The following is a 17,571-nucleotide window of genomic DNA, read 5'->3' on the forward strand; positions in this document are numbered from 1 at the left end:
TTTAATTTCAACCTGAAGTTCTCTTGAGCACAGTCATATTTATTTGTTATTTATTAAAAATCCAATACTCTCTCCCCTTCTTCTCTGTGGCTTATGAAACAAGACATCCCACGTAGTTGATCATTGCACTTTATACGGAATGTTTAACTGTAGCAATATATAACCTGCATTATTTTTACTAATGGGGAAGTAAAAGGCCAGTATTTTATGCTGATGGGTGGTTATTTATAGAATCTAATTCTTTACTGCTGGAACAATAAAACACAGGTTGAAATCAGGGCTGCTCTCTCTCTGTGTTACCATGGTTACGGAAATCCTAAGGGGAAGCATGAGCTTTCTGAAAATGTGGAATTCTCTTTCACCCATCCTGTGAACACAGCACCATCGTACAGGGTGAGGAACAGTCTCCAAATCGGCTCCTTCCAGGATTTAGTTCTTGGTCTGTGGGATGTACCTCACAGCTCACAATGTAAGTTTTGCTGTGATGTTGAAATGATACTCCATAAATGCGGGGAGCACACAGGGATAGCACAGCTGTATGTGCTTACCTTGCAGTGATCTTTGCAATGAACTCAGTATTGTCTGATTTCAGTTTCACGACATTCAACCTTTTAAAGATGACTGGTCGCAATAAAGATGTGAGTACAACACATTGGTTAGGTATCTGTTGCTGCTTAGAATGTCAATAAAAGACTGTAGCACATTTCCCAGGTTTATTGGTCTGTGTAGAAGCAAAATACAAATCTCCATTATGAAGTTCTGCTGCACCCAAACACATGCCTCATCCTCCTGCATTTCTCACAACAGTTCTAACCTTGGGCTCCTCCAGCTGGAGGGGCAGATGCTAGCTTTTTTCTCCTTTTTATAAACTAAACCCTACAATTTTCCCTGGTAAAGCTGCAGAGTGCTGGTAAGTGTAAAACATTCAAAGCTCCTCTCCAGTGAGCACAAACTTGCCTGCTGATACCAACTGGCACCAGGTTACTCTTGTGTGCACTTTACCTATCATTTTTCTCTAAAGTTAATTTATCACAGCTGAGAGAGGGAAGCGTGGGAACTGACAGCACGTGAATAGTCTCCTTGTGGTAAAAGCAAGTCTTGAGTTATACCAACTTCTTATTTTTATTCTTGTGCAATAAAGCTCCAATGCATAAATCCGCAGTTCTCCACCACTAAGATGCTGGCAGTGCATGACCTCCATCACCTGGAAGCACTGTCCAAAAGTAATAAATAAATAAAAATTGTTTGTTGGGTTTTTTTTCCTCCCCAGAGGACAGTTCTGTGGGGCAACAACAATGAAGCCATTTGCTGTTCTCTTCAGGCTAAAGGAGTAACAGTTACTGCGTTCTGATAGTAGGCACTTTGGGAACGAGTGTGCCATGTTAGAATCATAGAATGGTTTGGGTTGGAAAGGACCTTAAGATCATCTAGTTCCAACCCCCCTGCCATGGGCAGGGACACCTCACCCTAAACCATGTCACCCAAGGCTCTGTCCAACCTGGCCTTGAACACCACCAGGGATGGAGCATTCACAACTTCCCTGGGCAACCCATTCCAGTGCCTCACCACCCTCACTGTAAAGAACTTCTTCCTTATAGCTAATCTAAACTTCCCCTGTTTAAGTTTGAACCTGTTACCCCTTCTCCTACCACTACAGTCCCTGATGAAGAGTCCCTCCCCAGCATCCTTGTAGCCCCCTTCAGACAGTGGAAGCTGCTCTGAGGTCTCCACACAGCTTCTCTTCTCCAGGCTGAACAGCCTCACCTTCCTCAGCCTGTCTTCATATGGGAGGTGCTCCAACCCCTGATCATCCTTGTGGCCTCCTCTGGACTCACTCCAACAGCTCCATGTCCTTTCTATGTTGAGGACACCAGAACTGTACACAATACTCCAAGTGAGGTCTCACGAGAGCAGAGTAGAGGGGCAGGATCACTTCCTTTGACACTTCTTTTGATGCAGCCCAGGATACGGTTGGTTTCTGGGCTATGAGTGCACACTGAAGCCAGCTCATGCTCAGTTTCTCATCAACCAACACCCCAAGTCCTTCTCTGCAGGGCTGCCCTGAATTTCTGTAGCAGTGCCTGGGATTGCCCTGACCCAGGTGTAGGACCTTACACTTGGCTTGGTTAAACTTCATAAGGTTGGCATCGGCCCACCTCACAGGTGTGTCAAGGTCCCTCTGGATGGCATCCCTTCCCTCCAGCGTATCAACCGAACCACACAGCTTGGTGTTGTTGGTCAAACTTGCTGAGGGCGCATCAACCCCAGCAAGTTGCTCTTCAGTTGTTTGGTGTTTTTTACATTTTTTTTTATACATAATTTGTGGTTACAGGCCTGTGGGGTGTGTGGTATCACTGAATCACAGAATCCCAGACTGGCTTGTGTTGGAAGGGACCTTAAAGCTCATCCAGTTCCAACCCCCTGACACGGGCAGGGACACCTTCCACTAGAGCAGGTTGCTCCAAGCCCCTGTGTCCAACCTGGCCTTGAACACTGCCAGGGATAGGGCAGCCACAGCTTCTCTGGGCACCCTGTGCCAGTGCCTCAGCACCCTCACAGGGAAGAGCTTCTGCCTCAGAGCTCATCTCAGTCTCCCCTGGGGCAGGTTAAAGCCATTCCCTGTGCCCAAACCCCCCCCAACGCCCCTCACCCGCCGGCTCGCGCCCCCTCAGCGCCCGCCGCTGCGTCACGGCGCCCGGCGGCGCGCGGGAGGTAAACACCCCGCGTTGGGCGGGACTCCGCATCGGCCCCGCCCCCGCCCACGTGCGCGGGACCGGCGCCGCGGCTCTCGCGAGATCCCGATGTAAACAAAGCTGCGGGGGGGGTATGTGGGGGGGTAGTGTTTGCTGTCGTTCGCCGTCTCAACCGAGCCTAGAGCGCAGCCGCCCGTCGTGTCCTCTGCGTCCCGCCCACCGCTGTGGGAGCGGGGCCGCGGATTGGCCGGCAGCGGGGAGCGGCCCGCCTTCGGGGCTGTCTGATTGGCTGTCCGCGCGCGGTGCGCTGGGTGTCATTCCCCGTGGGGACCCCAAACACTGTCAGTGAGGCGCCGGGCGGAGGGGAGCGGCGGCAGGTGAGGGCGCACCGGGCGGCAGCGCGGCCCGCACCCCTGTGCTGAGCGCGGCGCCGGGGCGGGGAGCGCTGAGGCGGGCCCGAGCTCCGGGGACGCGCTGTGGCCGGCTCTGAGGGCGAGCGCGGGGATGAGAGGCCGGGCAGTGGCCGGGGCGCTGAGGGGTGGCGGCGGGGGGCAGCGCGGGCCCTGAGGGAGCCCACGGCAGCGGGCGCGGAGCGTCCGGCGGGTCTCGGCGCCGCCCCGAATGGCCGCGGCCTGATTCACGGGGCGGCGGTAAGGGGAGAGGCCGGTCCGGTTGGGGTGTTTTGCTCTGTGGAGTTGCTCAACAGCGGGCGGCTGAGGGTGCCCGGGGCCTCCTGGGCGCCGGCGTCCTGGGGCCGGGGTTCCCGCCCGCGGGAGGGCTCGGCACGGCTCGGCAACTTCGCCGGTGCTCGGGTCTCTGGTGCCGGTGACAGCGGTCCCGGCTGAGGGGCGGGCCGGGGCACTGGCTGCGCTGAGACGTAATGTGAAGGGATGTTACGTACTGTTTTTATTTCTGGGGTTGCTAGGCTTGTGGGTCAAGCTTCAGTTGTGTTGCTGAAGGTCTTGTTATTCATTTCTGTGGGGCTAAGTGCTTTCTTAAGGAGGTGGCCCGTACAAAGTCTGCCCAAAGGTGAACCGATGCTGATAACCGTGTTTCTCTCGCCTTCTGTACTGGTTCTTGGTTTGGAATAGGACAAGATAACAGGGCGGCTGGAGAGGTGGCTGCGATCTGTGATGCTCCTCAAGTGTTTTTTGCGTTTAGGAATGTTAGGCTGAATTTTCACATAGAGAACAGAAGCGTGAATGAAAACTGCAAGATGACACAAAAAGCTGACATGAAAAAGAAGTAGAATGTGTTCCATCACGCTTTTTGTGTTAGCTTCAATGTAACCCATTGCACATTGTCAAGACTACAACAGACTGTTGTGCATTATTTTTATATAATTATTTTTTAAGACAACGGCTTATTAGTCTTAAATAATGGTGCTGATAACTGTTGGTTATCAGCAAATACTGGTACCACTGTTGTTAAGGTGCAGTTTGAAGAAAATTTTCCACTTTATCTTGCAGGTCTGAGTTGGTTTTGCTTTCATATGCATTGCAGGAGCTGTAGTGATTGAGATACTGAAAAAAGAAGTGCTTTGCTTGCCGTTTATTTTGTGTTTTGTTTTCAAGCACTGTAAAGCAGTGTATAGTGCCTTAGAGGTTTGTATACGTTAAGTCTCTTTCCTCAAGAGGTTTTTACCATCCTGAAGAGTATGTCAAGAACCAGTGTAATCAATAATCCTGCTACAAATTATTGTTAAAAAGCAATGTGTTCCTTACAGGTATCTGTGAAGAAACAATGGCGACAGAGTCCCCGCGCCGCCCCAGCCGCTGCACCGGAGGAGTGGTGGTTCGCCCACAAGCTGTCACGTAAGCACCTTCTAGAAGAGTAGCCCTTGTTTGAAATTGGTTTTATTTTCTGGTAGAAGGCGACCTTAGCCTGAATTTTCTTTCAAAGCCAGCTGTGGGGGCTTGTGTCGATCATATGGTTTTGTTGTATTGTGTATTTTCCAATAAAATAAACTGATGTTGTATTCCTGTGTCCTAGGACTGTGCAGGTCAAACTGTCTCTCTAAATGGGATACTTTTCACTTATACACCAAAACCTGCAAAGTTGTGCATTTTAAAAATGAAGATATTACAATGTTTTGGGTTTTTAACACAATTTTACTTGCTGTACAAACACCTCTCTTCCTGAAGATCAGTGATTGCAAACTTCTTCCTTAGGCTAGGAAGAACATGCGTAGCATCTTCGTTTCTTGCTGTTCTTTCTAATCATGCCTTGTCACAGGGGTGGATGTATTAAAATACACAAGCCTGTCATTAAACTTGTTCAGTAAATAGAATTGTGGATTCTAATTTTTATTTGTTTTTTTTTACTTAAGAGAACAACGTCAAGAGCAAAATAAGAAGCTACCTCTTTTCAGTCAGAGTGTATAAGAGACCATGTTTTTGCTTGGACATCCTTTATTTTCATTGTGTTCACATGAAAATACTTTCATGGCAAAAGAGCTTAGTAAGAGAGTCCAGAAGATTTATGGTCTTGTCTCTGTCTGTTAAAGGGTTTTTGTAGCAGTTTTTCTTTTGTCCTGGGGATGTTTATACTGCTGCGCTGTTGCTGCAAAATGGCACCATATTGAAATGTTCACTTGTACCATCAGTTTCAGCAGCTGCTAGTTTGCCCTGGAGAGGGCTGTGTATTTCCGCATCAAGATTCGCTTTATTTTTACTAGGCAGCACAAGAAACTGATTGTCGTAACACAGAAGATTGTTACAGGTTTGTCTTACAGCTATGTGATAGAAGAAGCTTTTATTTTGAATGTTGCAGAACTCCTCAACAAAGGCGTTTCTGTTTGTAATGACCTTTTCTTCAAAATACACTGAAAAAAAATACATACTAGAAAACCACTGTAAGAATGAAATTACCTGTTCTTTTGGTTTATTTTGGTTTATTGAATACGGTGACTTGTGTTTGAGGTACATCTTTTTACCTCAGAAATTTCAGTCTTTCCAATGAGAGCTTGTGTATGTGGAGCAGCATTCTGCTGCTCATCTTAAGCTTCTCGATTCTTACTAGAGGAAGATGCACTTTTTTTGCTAGGTTTTATTGTTATTTTGGTCAGTTTTAAGCACTTTAAAGATACTTTCCTGGAAGCTTCTCAACTTCAGGAGAGATTTAGGGTACACACGCTGAATAAAACGTTTCCTGAACATCAGCTTGGTTTCAAGATGTACTTGGAGGCAGGAAAAAAAGTTATTTCCTGAGCTGAAGAATGAAGACAGTATGACTCTTGCTGGTAGGCATTCGCACGAGAACTTCAAACACTATTTAATATCATACCTGTAGACAAGTGTTATTGCTGGGTAATAAAGGGCTCTCAAGGTGTACAAAGACAGTTTTGGTGACCTACATAAATCAAAGAAGAATCAGCACTAGAAACCACAGCTCATTTATAAGGCCTCAGCATAAAGCAGTAAAACACGCTTCGATGCAGTAATACTTGGATTTTTGAACAAAACTGAGTTTTGTCATGAGTTAGACTAAGCTTTCTAAATTATAAAACTTGTTTTAGAAGAGGGGTCAACCAGTTTAGCTGATGCAGCTGTTGCAGCATTTGACTTGAAGTATGTCTTCTACTGCTGTGTATAGGACAGAGTACTTAAATAGTGAACACCAATTTTTATTAAAAGAATAGCACACAGCACAGTTTCAGAGAGCATGAAGAAAGCACATGTACCTTTGGACATCAAGACTTGAGATTTCCTGGTTTATGTGTTTTCTTTGTTGCTATGACAAATCTTGAGTTAGCACAGAAAAAAATCCTACCAGTAGGAAAAATCAATTTTAGGGCTGCCAAAGCTGTTGCCTAAAGAGTTTGGGGTTTTTAAATTCTCTCATACTTGATGAAGATAGTTCTTGTTGCAAGCATGTTTCAGTATTGCTTGCTACAGAAAGCACAAACTTGTTGCATAGTTTCAACACCGTCTGTCTGATAAGAGTCAACTCCCGTTGTACGTTGCTCAGCAGTTACACAAGAGACTGACCGCTAGTGTAGGGATAAGCTTATAAAAGCATTAGTTTAAATCTACCACAACAAATGTATCTTGCACTAGATGCTCCTCAAAATCATTGCTGCTAATGAACTTCCAAGAAGGAATAAGCTTCCCAAGCTATAAAATATTATCTGAAAATACCTCTCCTTACTATTCTTAGTTAGGGTTTTGTTCCATCTCCTGTCCCCAAGTCCTACCATTTATTTCAGCATCATACATAATGCATATGAGGTCTTAAAGTTTACTTACCCCACAAGAACCCTTAGCTTAAGTCTTCATGTTGTAATAGCCAAATCAAGTAGAAAAATAAGGAAGAATAATTTCCAAATGCCTGTTGTGCTTCAGTCAGTCTCTCTGATGTGGAGAGCATTGTTTCTTTCTTGCCTCTTGTTTTATACATAACCCCCAAGCAGTTATTTCATAAACAGATATCACTTAGCTTTTTACACACCTTCAGGCCTTATTTATAGTATCAGTGTTTGGCAGTATATGAAGTAACTGCATGGCATGCTTTTTCCTTTGCTCTAAAGATTATCCATGTCTTCTCTGGTGATATGTCTTATATAATATATTCATAAGCACTTTGAGTTTCAGTGGTAGTTGAAATTCTCCTTCTGTTTTCAAGGGAACAGTCGTACATGGAAAGTGTTGTTACGTTTCTTCAAGATGTTGTGCCACAGGTACGTGAAGATCTTTCAGACTATTTTTTTCGGTGTACAAAGCAGTTGAAGTGGGTGTCAGGGGGACCAGAATATTGAAAAACAAAAGCCGAATTTTGTAGTTTTTTTGAATGTGAATCTCAAGACCAGTTTTTGAAGGTGTAGATCATCTGAAGATTGGGCTTACGGATCTGCTCTGATGGGTGATAATTAAAACGAAAATCATAGCTACATAGAAGTTAAAGAATTGCAATATAAATAGCAGGAAGAAGATTGCAGCCTTCTCCTATGATAATTTTGGCGATAGAGTAGGTGGTGAGGGGAGAGACTGGGTGTAATACTTGCTCCCCCTCCTACAAATATGTTTTCTTCTGGGTTGTAGTTGGAAACTTACATATGAACTGTGGCTGGATTGGTGTTAAGAACAACTTGGTAGGCACCCTGTATCACCCCAGCTTTTATCATTGGCTGGAAAGGAGAAAGTTTCTTTTGCCTCTTTTACTCCCTCTTTTTTTTTGGTCTTGTTATCTTAACTTGCCTCAGAATGTCCTGGCTTCTGTGGAACTGTGGAGCTCTGCTGAGCCCATCATTCCCCAGCGTGATGAGTCCTGCAAAACAGGAGTCCTCACTCTGCTTTGTTCAATTTTATTTAATTTTATTTTTAATTTCTTGGCTCTTCCTCTCTAGAGAATAACACTGGTGCTCTTGGTCATAGTTTTCACAGGTAGCAGCAGCATGAAACTGGACTAGTCACTTCTGTATCATCCATGGGCCTCTTGGTAGCAGAGAGAAACTAGTTTTGTTTTGTTACTCTTTGGGAAAGCTGTAGTCTGTAGTGGAAGAGTGCTGCAGCTAATTGTAGCTTCAGGAAACTGTCTTGGGTTTTGGTTAGTCATGAATATCCTCAATAGTAATATAATAAAATTGCCCTCACTGATACAAATTTGTGAAATGCGTTTTGGACTCATGGTCAAAATTAAAAATAGTCAAACTTTCATTTAAAAGTTTGCTGCATTCCACACGTGCCCCTGTTTTTCCCATCTGTAGTTAAAGGATACAGTCTGTGTTTTATTTTACAAATCAGTTTGCCTGGGAAGCATGGAATGTGATTTGTTTTGAAAAGTAATACCCACACTTATTTTTTAAATTTGTATTTTTAGTTCATGTTATTGCTTTTCTGGCATGTATAAAGTGATTATACAAGCTCTTTTCATATTTAATCCAAAATACTGCACAGTATTTTGTTATAATTAATTTGGAAACGATGGTATTTCTACTGTAGCTCACGTTCTTACTACCACAGCTTCTCCTGAGAACTATAAAACCTGCAATTTAGAAGCATTTCAAGTCTCCTTCAAAGTTTCTCTTTGTATTGCATCTTTTTATGGGAATCTGTACAACCCAGAATTGAGACATGGATCTGTTCTACTGGAATTACAGTTTATTCTCTTTTAAATGGCTATATTAAAGATGTCACAAATATAAGTAAAACATGTCAGTAAAATATAAACCATGTAGTTAACGTCTCTCTCTTTCCTCAATCTGCCTTACAAAGTTTTAAAGTGAATTAAAGAGAATTTTAAAAGTAAAAATGCCTCACATGAGAACCTCTAACACTGCTTTTAGAAGCAGTGTGTAACTACTAAAGCTAAAGGTTGTAGGAGCTGCTGTGTTTTAGCTTGATTAAATTGCTGTAAGTTGCCTGGCATTTCTAACCTGCTCCGGAAGACTTATTGTTATATATGTCTTGTCATTTCCACATTAGTAAGTGATGTTACGCTTGTTGAATTACATTTAGTATGGTTTATGCTGATCATAGAACCATTCATCTTTGAAGCAGAACCTCACAGGAATACTGGTGGCAATAAGCTACATGTATCTTTTTTTCTTTTTAACTTAGATTCCCTCTATGGTCTACAGAGGGAGAAAAAAGGTTATTAAGCTTTCTTATTTCAATCCTTTTGGTTTTTGTCCAGGCCTACAGTGGAACCCCACCAGCAGAAGAAAAGGAGAAGATAATTTGGGTCAGATTTGAAAATGCAGATTTAAATGGTATGGCTTCATTTTCTCTCACTTAGTTTTGTCAGCTTTATCAGTAAGCTTTGTTGACTCAAAATTATTTCATTTCACTCTTCTAGATAGACTAAATGCTCAGTGAATAACTGCACTTTTGATCATTATCTGCCAAATAGAACATATAGATCTGGTTTCATCTAAAGGCAGATTAACTCTTGCTTAGGAAGAGGGGTAAATTAAAAAAAATCAGTTTTAGTCTAAAAGAAAGCATAGATCTGAATTTATTTAATCTACTGATTGATTTCAAGGCCACATTATCTAACTGTGAAACCAGTCCAGGTCCCAGATACATTTTCAGTGGTGTGATAGAATTTAGAGTAACCTAGAAAGGAAGAGCAGTTGGGTAAAGGGAGCAGCAGATTCCATGACATCTTTCAGGGAAATAATAGAGCAAAGCCACAAAATATTCTTAACGTGTAACTTGTTTATCACTTCCAGTGTATTTTAATGAATCATCAGCAAAGACTTCGTGCAGAAAACAGGTCTCCAACCTTTTTAAGAGAAAATGGTGATTGTTACAAGCTTTTGCTGAGAGTATCAAGTAGATCCCCACTTAAGATGGGAGCTGTTTTACCTGTCTGTCCCAGTTAGCTTTTTCTGAATAAGGAAGTTAGGGACTGAATGGGAGGTGGTTGAATGCTGCTATCAGGTAATTACTTCTTGGATTAATCAGTGAACTATGGGACCTGCCTTCTGGAGAATACTGGATTTAAGTCTTCCAGCAAATTGCTGTTTCTTATCTACCATCTTGTTTTCCTTTCTAGAGCTCTATGGTAAAGGCTCATTGTGGTCTTAGAGGAAGTAATAGCACCATAGCTAGAGCTGTGATGGGGAATTTTCAGCCTTTCCAAGAGGTTATTAGGGAAGATTATGTGTTTTCTAGCTGTTGAAATGGCACAGAGGCTGGCAGTTCATAAATTCATGGTTATTAGAACTAGAAAAGACCTATCAACCTGTGCATGGCATTATGTCCACCTTCGGGCTGGTTAAGGTTTGTTTGTGGGTTTGTTTTCCTCATATGTTTGGTTTTGAAAAAAATCTCAGGCATTCCCTCTTCAGATTCTTTCCTACAGTATAACAAAAACTCTTTAGAATAGTCTTCAGAATCCTTCACATTCTGTTTAAGTTTACTTTTATGCATCCTAATCTGATTGGGCCTGAATATATCCTCTTTCACCATCCTAAATACTTACTCTATTGCTTTGATGCTCATGTGCTTGCAGTGAGCTTTGTTCATTCTGTCATGGTTGAAAATGTAGTTTTAGAGAGCTTTACTCAAGAAAAGCTTAATATCTATGATTGTGGTGATTATGTCCTGTAGTACTTTTCTTCCTGGGGATTTTCTTCTTTTGTTAAGGTTGATGTAAAGATTAATTATATAGTATCTAGAAATAGTTTTGCCCAGTCTGTGAATTTGTAATTTCTGTATTTGTTCATGTTTATTTTGTTGGTCCTTTGCAAATTTTGCTCTATTTGAGAAGTTTGCCATGTTTTATTGGAGAAGGAATAACAGAAGATTTTGGGGTATTTAGTGGCAACCCATAAAGTCATCCGGAATATTTTTCTTCATTTAAAATTTTAATGCTTTCTAACCTCTTTGTGAGACTTTAACAAATATGTTTGCCTAGAAGAACATCCTTCAGTATTGTTTCTGCATACAATTTGAAACCATCTTGCTTGCTTTTACTTAATGACACCAGAAACACGCATTGAGAAAACACCATCTAGTATAACTGACATCAGCCATAGTTGATTCTAACCTATTAATAACGGCTTTGATATTTAAACCCAATTTAGATACATCAAGGAATATGGAGTTCCATGAAATACACAGCACCGGGAATGAACCACCGTTACTGCTGATGATTGGATACAGTGATGGAATGCAAGTCTGGAGCATACCTGTAAGTACAGAGTTCTGTGCCAGAGGCTTTTTTTGTTTGTAATGTTCTGTTATTACTTTAACATTTTACTTCTGATTTTTCCTATCAAAGTAGAAAGATCCAACATTTACCATTGATGTCATATGGTTTGTTTGCAATATGCTTATCTTAAGATTAATACTGAGCATCGATCAAACACTTGAATTCACTTAGCTTCAGATTTGAGGGCTTTCTACAAATTATTTCTGTTAAGTAAATTTTCGGAGTCTAAATGAGAGTAGTTCTTGACATCATGGAATAGTTTGTATCCCAGAAAGGACAGAAATCTTTTGAACCTACAGAAAGGAAAAAGGGTGGAAAAGTATGAAAAGAATTAGTTTGTCCCCTTAATGCAAGTGTGACAGTATTAATAGTATTTTACAATCACGTTTGTCATGTACATGATTTGCAATTTTAATTTTATTAAAGTCTGTGTGTGCATATGGGTTTGATTTCATGCTGTCATACACAGAACCTGCAGTTTATGTTTCAGAGTGGTTTATGAGCACATGGTCTTAATTTGGGGCATTTCCCCCAAATTTCTTAAAACTACAGAATAAAGTTTAATACAGTAGGTTATAAAATTCTTTAAAGAAAGAATAATTAAAAATTGCTTATAACACCTTGTCCTTCAACATAACGTAGAGAAGATGAAGTTCTTTCCCTTTGTGAAATACTTTGTTTTTGTAAGAAATGTGTATATTTTTTATAGCTCTTTGGTTAGCTATGTAGGATGTGTTTATGTACCAGTAGCTCAGTTGTAATAGAAAATAATGTGAACTTGTACATCAAAAGTTAAGTTAAATGGAGTTCCACTGGCTGCGGGCGAACTGGCTTTTCCCCTCTTGATTGCATGTTGTTAGCTGGAAATGAGGAATAACAAAAAAGCTGTTGAGCTTTTGCATTTGGAGGAGTGTTTAGAAATGGAGTAAGTATTCAGTAACTTCCTACTAAAATTTAGGAGTTTTAACCAGAATTTAGGAACATTTTAACCAGAATATAGGAAATTTTATCTGCTTGTATGTCCTGAGAAACTATATCTAATCGTAACTTTGGTGACTTTATTTTTACTGGAGCAAAGCATATCTTTGGATCATTTTTGTATTTTATCTCCTCAGAGCAGAAACGTGTATGAGGCCGCAAAGCTCACTTGTTCACTCATCCTTTTCTTTTTAAATCTGCCTTTGCCCTGGGCTTTGAATGACACTGAATACTCAGCATGGGTTTACAGTATGTGGTTAGCTTTGCACACTATTTTGAAGACTGCTCAGTTTTGTGTGAGCGTACAAATCAGGTTGTTCAAGTGGTTCAGGAAGGCTTTGCTTTGTTCTTGGACGTGTATTACAGAAAACAAACATTAGGTGTCACTAAGACACTGAGCTAAGAGAGGCGATGCAACTGCAGCAGTACCAGCAGTTACAGCACAAGTTGATCCATTAGTTAAGATACTGTGAGTAGTCGCATTGCCTTAAGCTAAAGAATTTTTATAAACCAGCTTACTTTATCCTGCTGAAATGTGCTTATCCAATTGAACGTGTGTGTTCTGAAGAATGTATGGAAACGTGTTGCGCTGACATGGGGCTTGTCGTGGCCATGCTGTGATAAGAGCAGCTTTGTGTCTAGATTGTTTTTTTCCTCTGTGTGTATGTAACATGCCCTTGCTCTGTGGTTAGGTGAGAGTTCTGTGTGTCCCTCGTAAGTGACTTTCTGTGTCCAAATGAAAGTGTCTCTGTCAGAGCTGTCTGTATCAATGCCCACGAGAAATGCTGTGTCGGATGGGATCTTACATATATAAAGAAAGCAAGAATGAAAGAGAGCTTCAGTTCTTTGGTATGTGAACAGATTACCTTGGTTTACCTGTTCTGCATTAACTGTCTGCATTTAAACTCGTACCCCATGGTACAGTGCAGTAAACATGAAATTATTTGATGGAGATGATTAACAAACAATGAATTAAACTACTTTGTTTTTCCTAGCTTGTGTGTGCTTACTGATACGGTCAGGCAGGTAGTACAAGGTAGCTTATACATCTTTCTAGAAGGACGGAACTGTTTGGGTTTGTAGGAAGGCTTTTTTCTTTTTCTTTCTTTTCTTTTTTTTTCTCTTCTTCTTGTATTTGAATTACCACAAGTTAGGCCACAGAATACTTGATGTTACCTCCTGTTTCAGTAGGAAAATACAGCCAGATTGTCTTCCCCCCCCCCCCCCCCACTCAGTGCAGTTCACTTCTTCATAATTCCCAGCTTGTGATAGTATTGAATACTTGAGGAAAAGTAAGACAAATGAAATTGCAAGGCACTTTCTCTTAGTGTGCTTCGTTTTTTTGCAGAGGTATTTTTAGTGAGTGGGGGAAGTCGAGTGAAATGATAAAACATGCCAAATGTGGGGATATTTTACCATCCATCTTAACAATGTAGAGATATTACATCACATTTTCAGCCCAAATCCGACAAACCTGGGGGGAACGTAACTTGGTTTGGGAATGTTTTTAATGTTGTTGTTTTTCCATCTCATTTTTTTGCTGATTTAGTCTGAGTAAGATAAAATCTGGCAATTACGTGGCCGACTTAATATTTGGAGTTTATTTGGCAGCACTTTTTTGTGTCCTTTGGTATTATACAAACCTTTCTTCTTGATTCGACTGAGTATTTAGCTTGTAATTAAGCAACATTATTCCAGTTAAGAATAAAAAAACCTCACATCTCTCTAGGTTAAAAACCTTTTAATCTGAAAAAGCAACAATTTGACATTTATGTGAAAACCCACTCAGTAAGGCTATTATCTCTAGCATTGTGCTTTTTATTCATACAATTGAACCTCTATTCAGCACTTAATAAAGTAATGCGTTGCAGGCAGTCCAGTTTGTGTCTGAGTGATTATGAAGTGTTTATGACAACTTCTAAGCTGACACTCTCCGTAATGGTGTTACATTGACTTCTAAACACCTTTGCAGTCTGCCTCCAGGAGTGTGTGTCTCTTTGCAGTCTGAGTGATTTCACATTAACATCTCCTTGGAGTAAGATCTTTGACTACAGAAGTGTTACTTGCAAATGGAAGATACCGTTAGGGCTGCTTCAAAGGACTGGAATAATGTTTGGACTGCTGGGTGCTGGGGGTTTGAAGTGCAGTGTCTAAATCTGTATTGCATAAGAAGCGGAAGGTGTCCATCCAAATGACTTTTCTTTGATCTTTGTTTTGAAATGGGGGTGGGAAGGTTAAAAGTGTTCTTAAAATATGCCTCGCTAAGTGGGGAGAAGGCTGGGAATACACAAAAGTATGGCTAGAAGTTCCTATTCGATAATTGTGCAGTGTAGTTCTGTGTTTTATTTGGAATTTGTTTTTCCCTTGCTCCCAGTTTCATGTTTCAAATACAGTTGGAACTGGTTTCTGCCTAATGTGGTTTCCAAGTATCTGTTCTAGATGTTCCTGTTGAGGGAAATGCATGTTGGCTGGTTTTGTGGCAGATAATTTTTTGTTTCATTGTACGCTGGAAGTTTCAGAAGTAGAAAAATCATCTTAATTTAATGTTTCGTATTACAATTAAAAAAGAACGATCAAGTTTGAGTTGAATGAAGTAGGAACTACCAAAGGCAACTTTTAATAACAAGTGCAGATGTATATTTAGCAAAAAAATACTTAAAGGCTGTGGTAAAATGGAACTGCCACAGACTGATGGGGTGCATCAGCCCATATGGAAGGTAACTTCCGTGTGGAGACCTCTGGAATGCGGACTCATTGGGCAAGGATGGCATCACACACTGCTGTTTCTCCACTGCCAGACCTTAAATTTCTTTAAATGCTGCTGTCAGTAATACTTTTTCAGTTGTTAAAACTGCAGTTGTACAGCAGATGGTGTGGGTATGTGGATGTATAGATGGATGTATATGGTAAGTGAGACATGCCAGTTCCATTTTGTTTTCTCAACTATTCATCAAAAGCCCTGTCTGCCGGGGTTTTTCGATGTGGTCGTCTTTGTAGTTCTTTCTCCTTTGTAATTCATTCTCATTTTAGTGCTGGGAAAAGGACTACTCACTTACACACAGTAAGCTGCACTCCAGACCTCCTCCTGATGGAGGGTACCACTGTTAATGCTTGTATTAGCCACTTGGAAGAACACAGTAATGACCTAACCTAGTAACTCTGAAGAATGTCCGAGGACTTTACAAAACGTCTATGCAAATAATTTTCTGAGGCTTTGGGTTTTTTACATGGAAGATGCTGGTGATGTGTAAGAGATGGGCTGGTTTTACACTCATTAAGTGGCTGCAGAACTGTTGGAAGCTTGTTGTATTTATTTATTAATTTTACTCGGATCATACCCTATACCAGTTGGAAAAGAAGCATGTGCTGCAACTTTGCAAAAGGCTATGGTGAGAGGTATCAGAAGAGTCCAAACGGCGTTTCATGTAGCTCTCCTTGGATGGGGTCAAAGCTAAGATGAAGACTCATGAAGGGTGTTAGTACCCGTATTCTACCTCCTTCCAGCATTCTCTGTGTCATTCTTGTCTTTGTGTAGAAATGATTAAAACCAATGCAGAACTGTCCCCCAACTTAGAATTTTATAGGGAGCCTGCAGCCTGATCATACTAAAACTCCTCTAAATGTGTGGCAGAGTGAGAATGTTGAGGAAACTGTAACCAAAACTATTTCTAAGCTGTCGCTGTTTTTTAAATTCACTTAGTGTTGTTGTAATTTTAAGTGCTAGAAGCAGTTTCATACTTAACTCAGTCACTAGAGTAGACTGGAACATTCTTTTAGCATTTATATTCTTATAATCTCTAGATGATTAGAGTTTTTGTTTTTTAATGAAAAAGCAGACTGATTTTCTAAACTAAAGTGATAAAATTTGCCCCTTTACTTACAGTCCTTCCTTCTCCTCTCAGTAGCAAGAGACTGGTAGTAGTCTTTAACCCAATATGATTATATCACACAGTACTTTGTGGCAGGATCTGTCAGTTGCTTATCATAACATCATATCATGATATCTATATCATAATTAAAACATAAATCAGAATATTATGCAAACCTACCTCCTGGTATCTTCCCAGTGCTCTGTGACAGCTTTTTAATATAAAAGCAGTTTCCATTCATACAATTGCATGGTAGTTTAAACATTGCGTTTTGAGCTCAATTTTGCTTCAGTTTGGTGTATGTTTGAGTTCTTTTTTTTTCCCCCATGTGAAAACCATTTTCTATGGTTGGAAACTATTAGTTATCCTTAGTGTGAACAAAACTCGCTTTGTTCGTTATTTTTTGTGGGTGCAAACTGGTATGCTCCGAACAATAAAACTCTGTCATCAAAAATTAACCAGTGCTCCAGATTTCTGCTCTGTCATGTTTTAAGCAGTAGATCAAGTAATCTAAGTGGAGGAGAGAGCTCTTCTTCATTTTCAATCTGGCATTACTGGAAGAGAGTGATGAAGACTTCATTGGGGGCCCGGTTTCTGAATCGGCGTGTTCTTTGCTTGCAGCCTTCCATGTAGGTCTGGGGCTTGTGGTTTGATACGAGGCGCTGGGAAAGCTGAAATGTTCTATCAGACCAGCTTGGAGCCGTCATTTTGGATTCACTCTTTCATAGAACGAGTACCTGAAGCTGCTTTTATAGCTTAATATTCAATTCTTGAAACCTGTTTGGAAATATTCTTGGCTTTTGGAATGGGAAAGAAAAACTTTTAAGAGCTTTGAAAGCTGCCACAGGGACTTGCTACTTCCCTGGATCAAATCCAAAATGGCAGCCACAGCCTAGTTTCTTCACAGGTGCTTTTTGAAGAATTTAGAGCTCTGTTTTCAATTCATGAAGTCTATTTATATTTTGTCTATGCTTATGAGACTGTGTAGCTCAGGGGACTGGTAATGGGATGTGGAGCCTTTTACTTCTACTGGCCAGCCCACATCTCACCCAAGCTGACAGTGACAAAGTTGTTAGCCATTTAGCGGTGGGGCTGGGCTTCTCTTAAATGTAGTTCCTTGTCCCACTTTAGTTCCTAGTGGAATAAGTGTCCCATTCACAGGAAAGATTGGCTCTCTATGTTGGCTGTCTCAGGAGTGAGATAAGGCTTGAACTGGCACAAAGATCAGGCTATGTAATCTCTCTACCCTGAAGATGGTGCTTTCAGTCAAAATTGATACATGTGGCCTCAGCAATGGCAATAAATTTTTATGTCATGTATAGATAAATGAAGGGCATTAGCATTAACCACAGTTAATTCAGAATTTTATAAGA

At 41.0% G+C, this 17,571-nt stretch overlaps 1 protein-coding gene across 14 annotated transcripts in view; it reads left to right on the top strand.

Moving 5' to 3' along the window:
* Nucleotides 1–2,978: 2,978 nt before the first annotated feature.
* BCAS3 (BCAS3 microtubule associated cell migration factor) overlaps nt 2,979–17,571 on the top strand; it is a 364,101-nt gene continuing 349,508 nt past the window's right edge. For 11 of the 14 annotated variants that reach the window (XM_030472293.1, XM_030472292.1, XM_030472294.1 and 8 more), the window contains exons 1-5: nt 2,979–3,070; nt 4,420–4,507; nt 7,317–7,371; nt 9,327–9,402; nt 11,224–11,330. In XM_030472293.1, the coding sequence (XP_030328153.1) occupies nt 4,437–4,507; nt 7,317–7,371; nt 9,327–9,402; nt 11,224–11,330 (309 nt within the window). In that variant the 5' untranslated portion in view covers nt 2,979–3,070; nt 4,420–4,436. Of the gene's footprint in view, nt 3,071–3,125; nt 3,198–4,419; nt 4,508–7,316; nt 7,372–8,997; nt 9,284–9,326; nt 9,403–11,223; nt 11,331–17,571 lie in introns of those variants that run through there. The other 3 variants (XM_030472285.1, XM_030472297.1, XM_030472289.1) reach the window with 3 other exon arrangements.

This window comes from Strigops habroptila (assembly GCF_004027225.2).
Source record: "Strigops habroptila isolate Jane chromosome 13 unlocalized genomic scaffold, bStrHab1.2.pri S16, whole genome shotgun sequence".
NCBI classification, from domain to species: Eukaryota; Metazoa; Chordata; class Aves; order Psittaciformes; family Psittacidae; genus Strigops; species Strigops habroptila.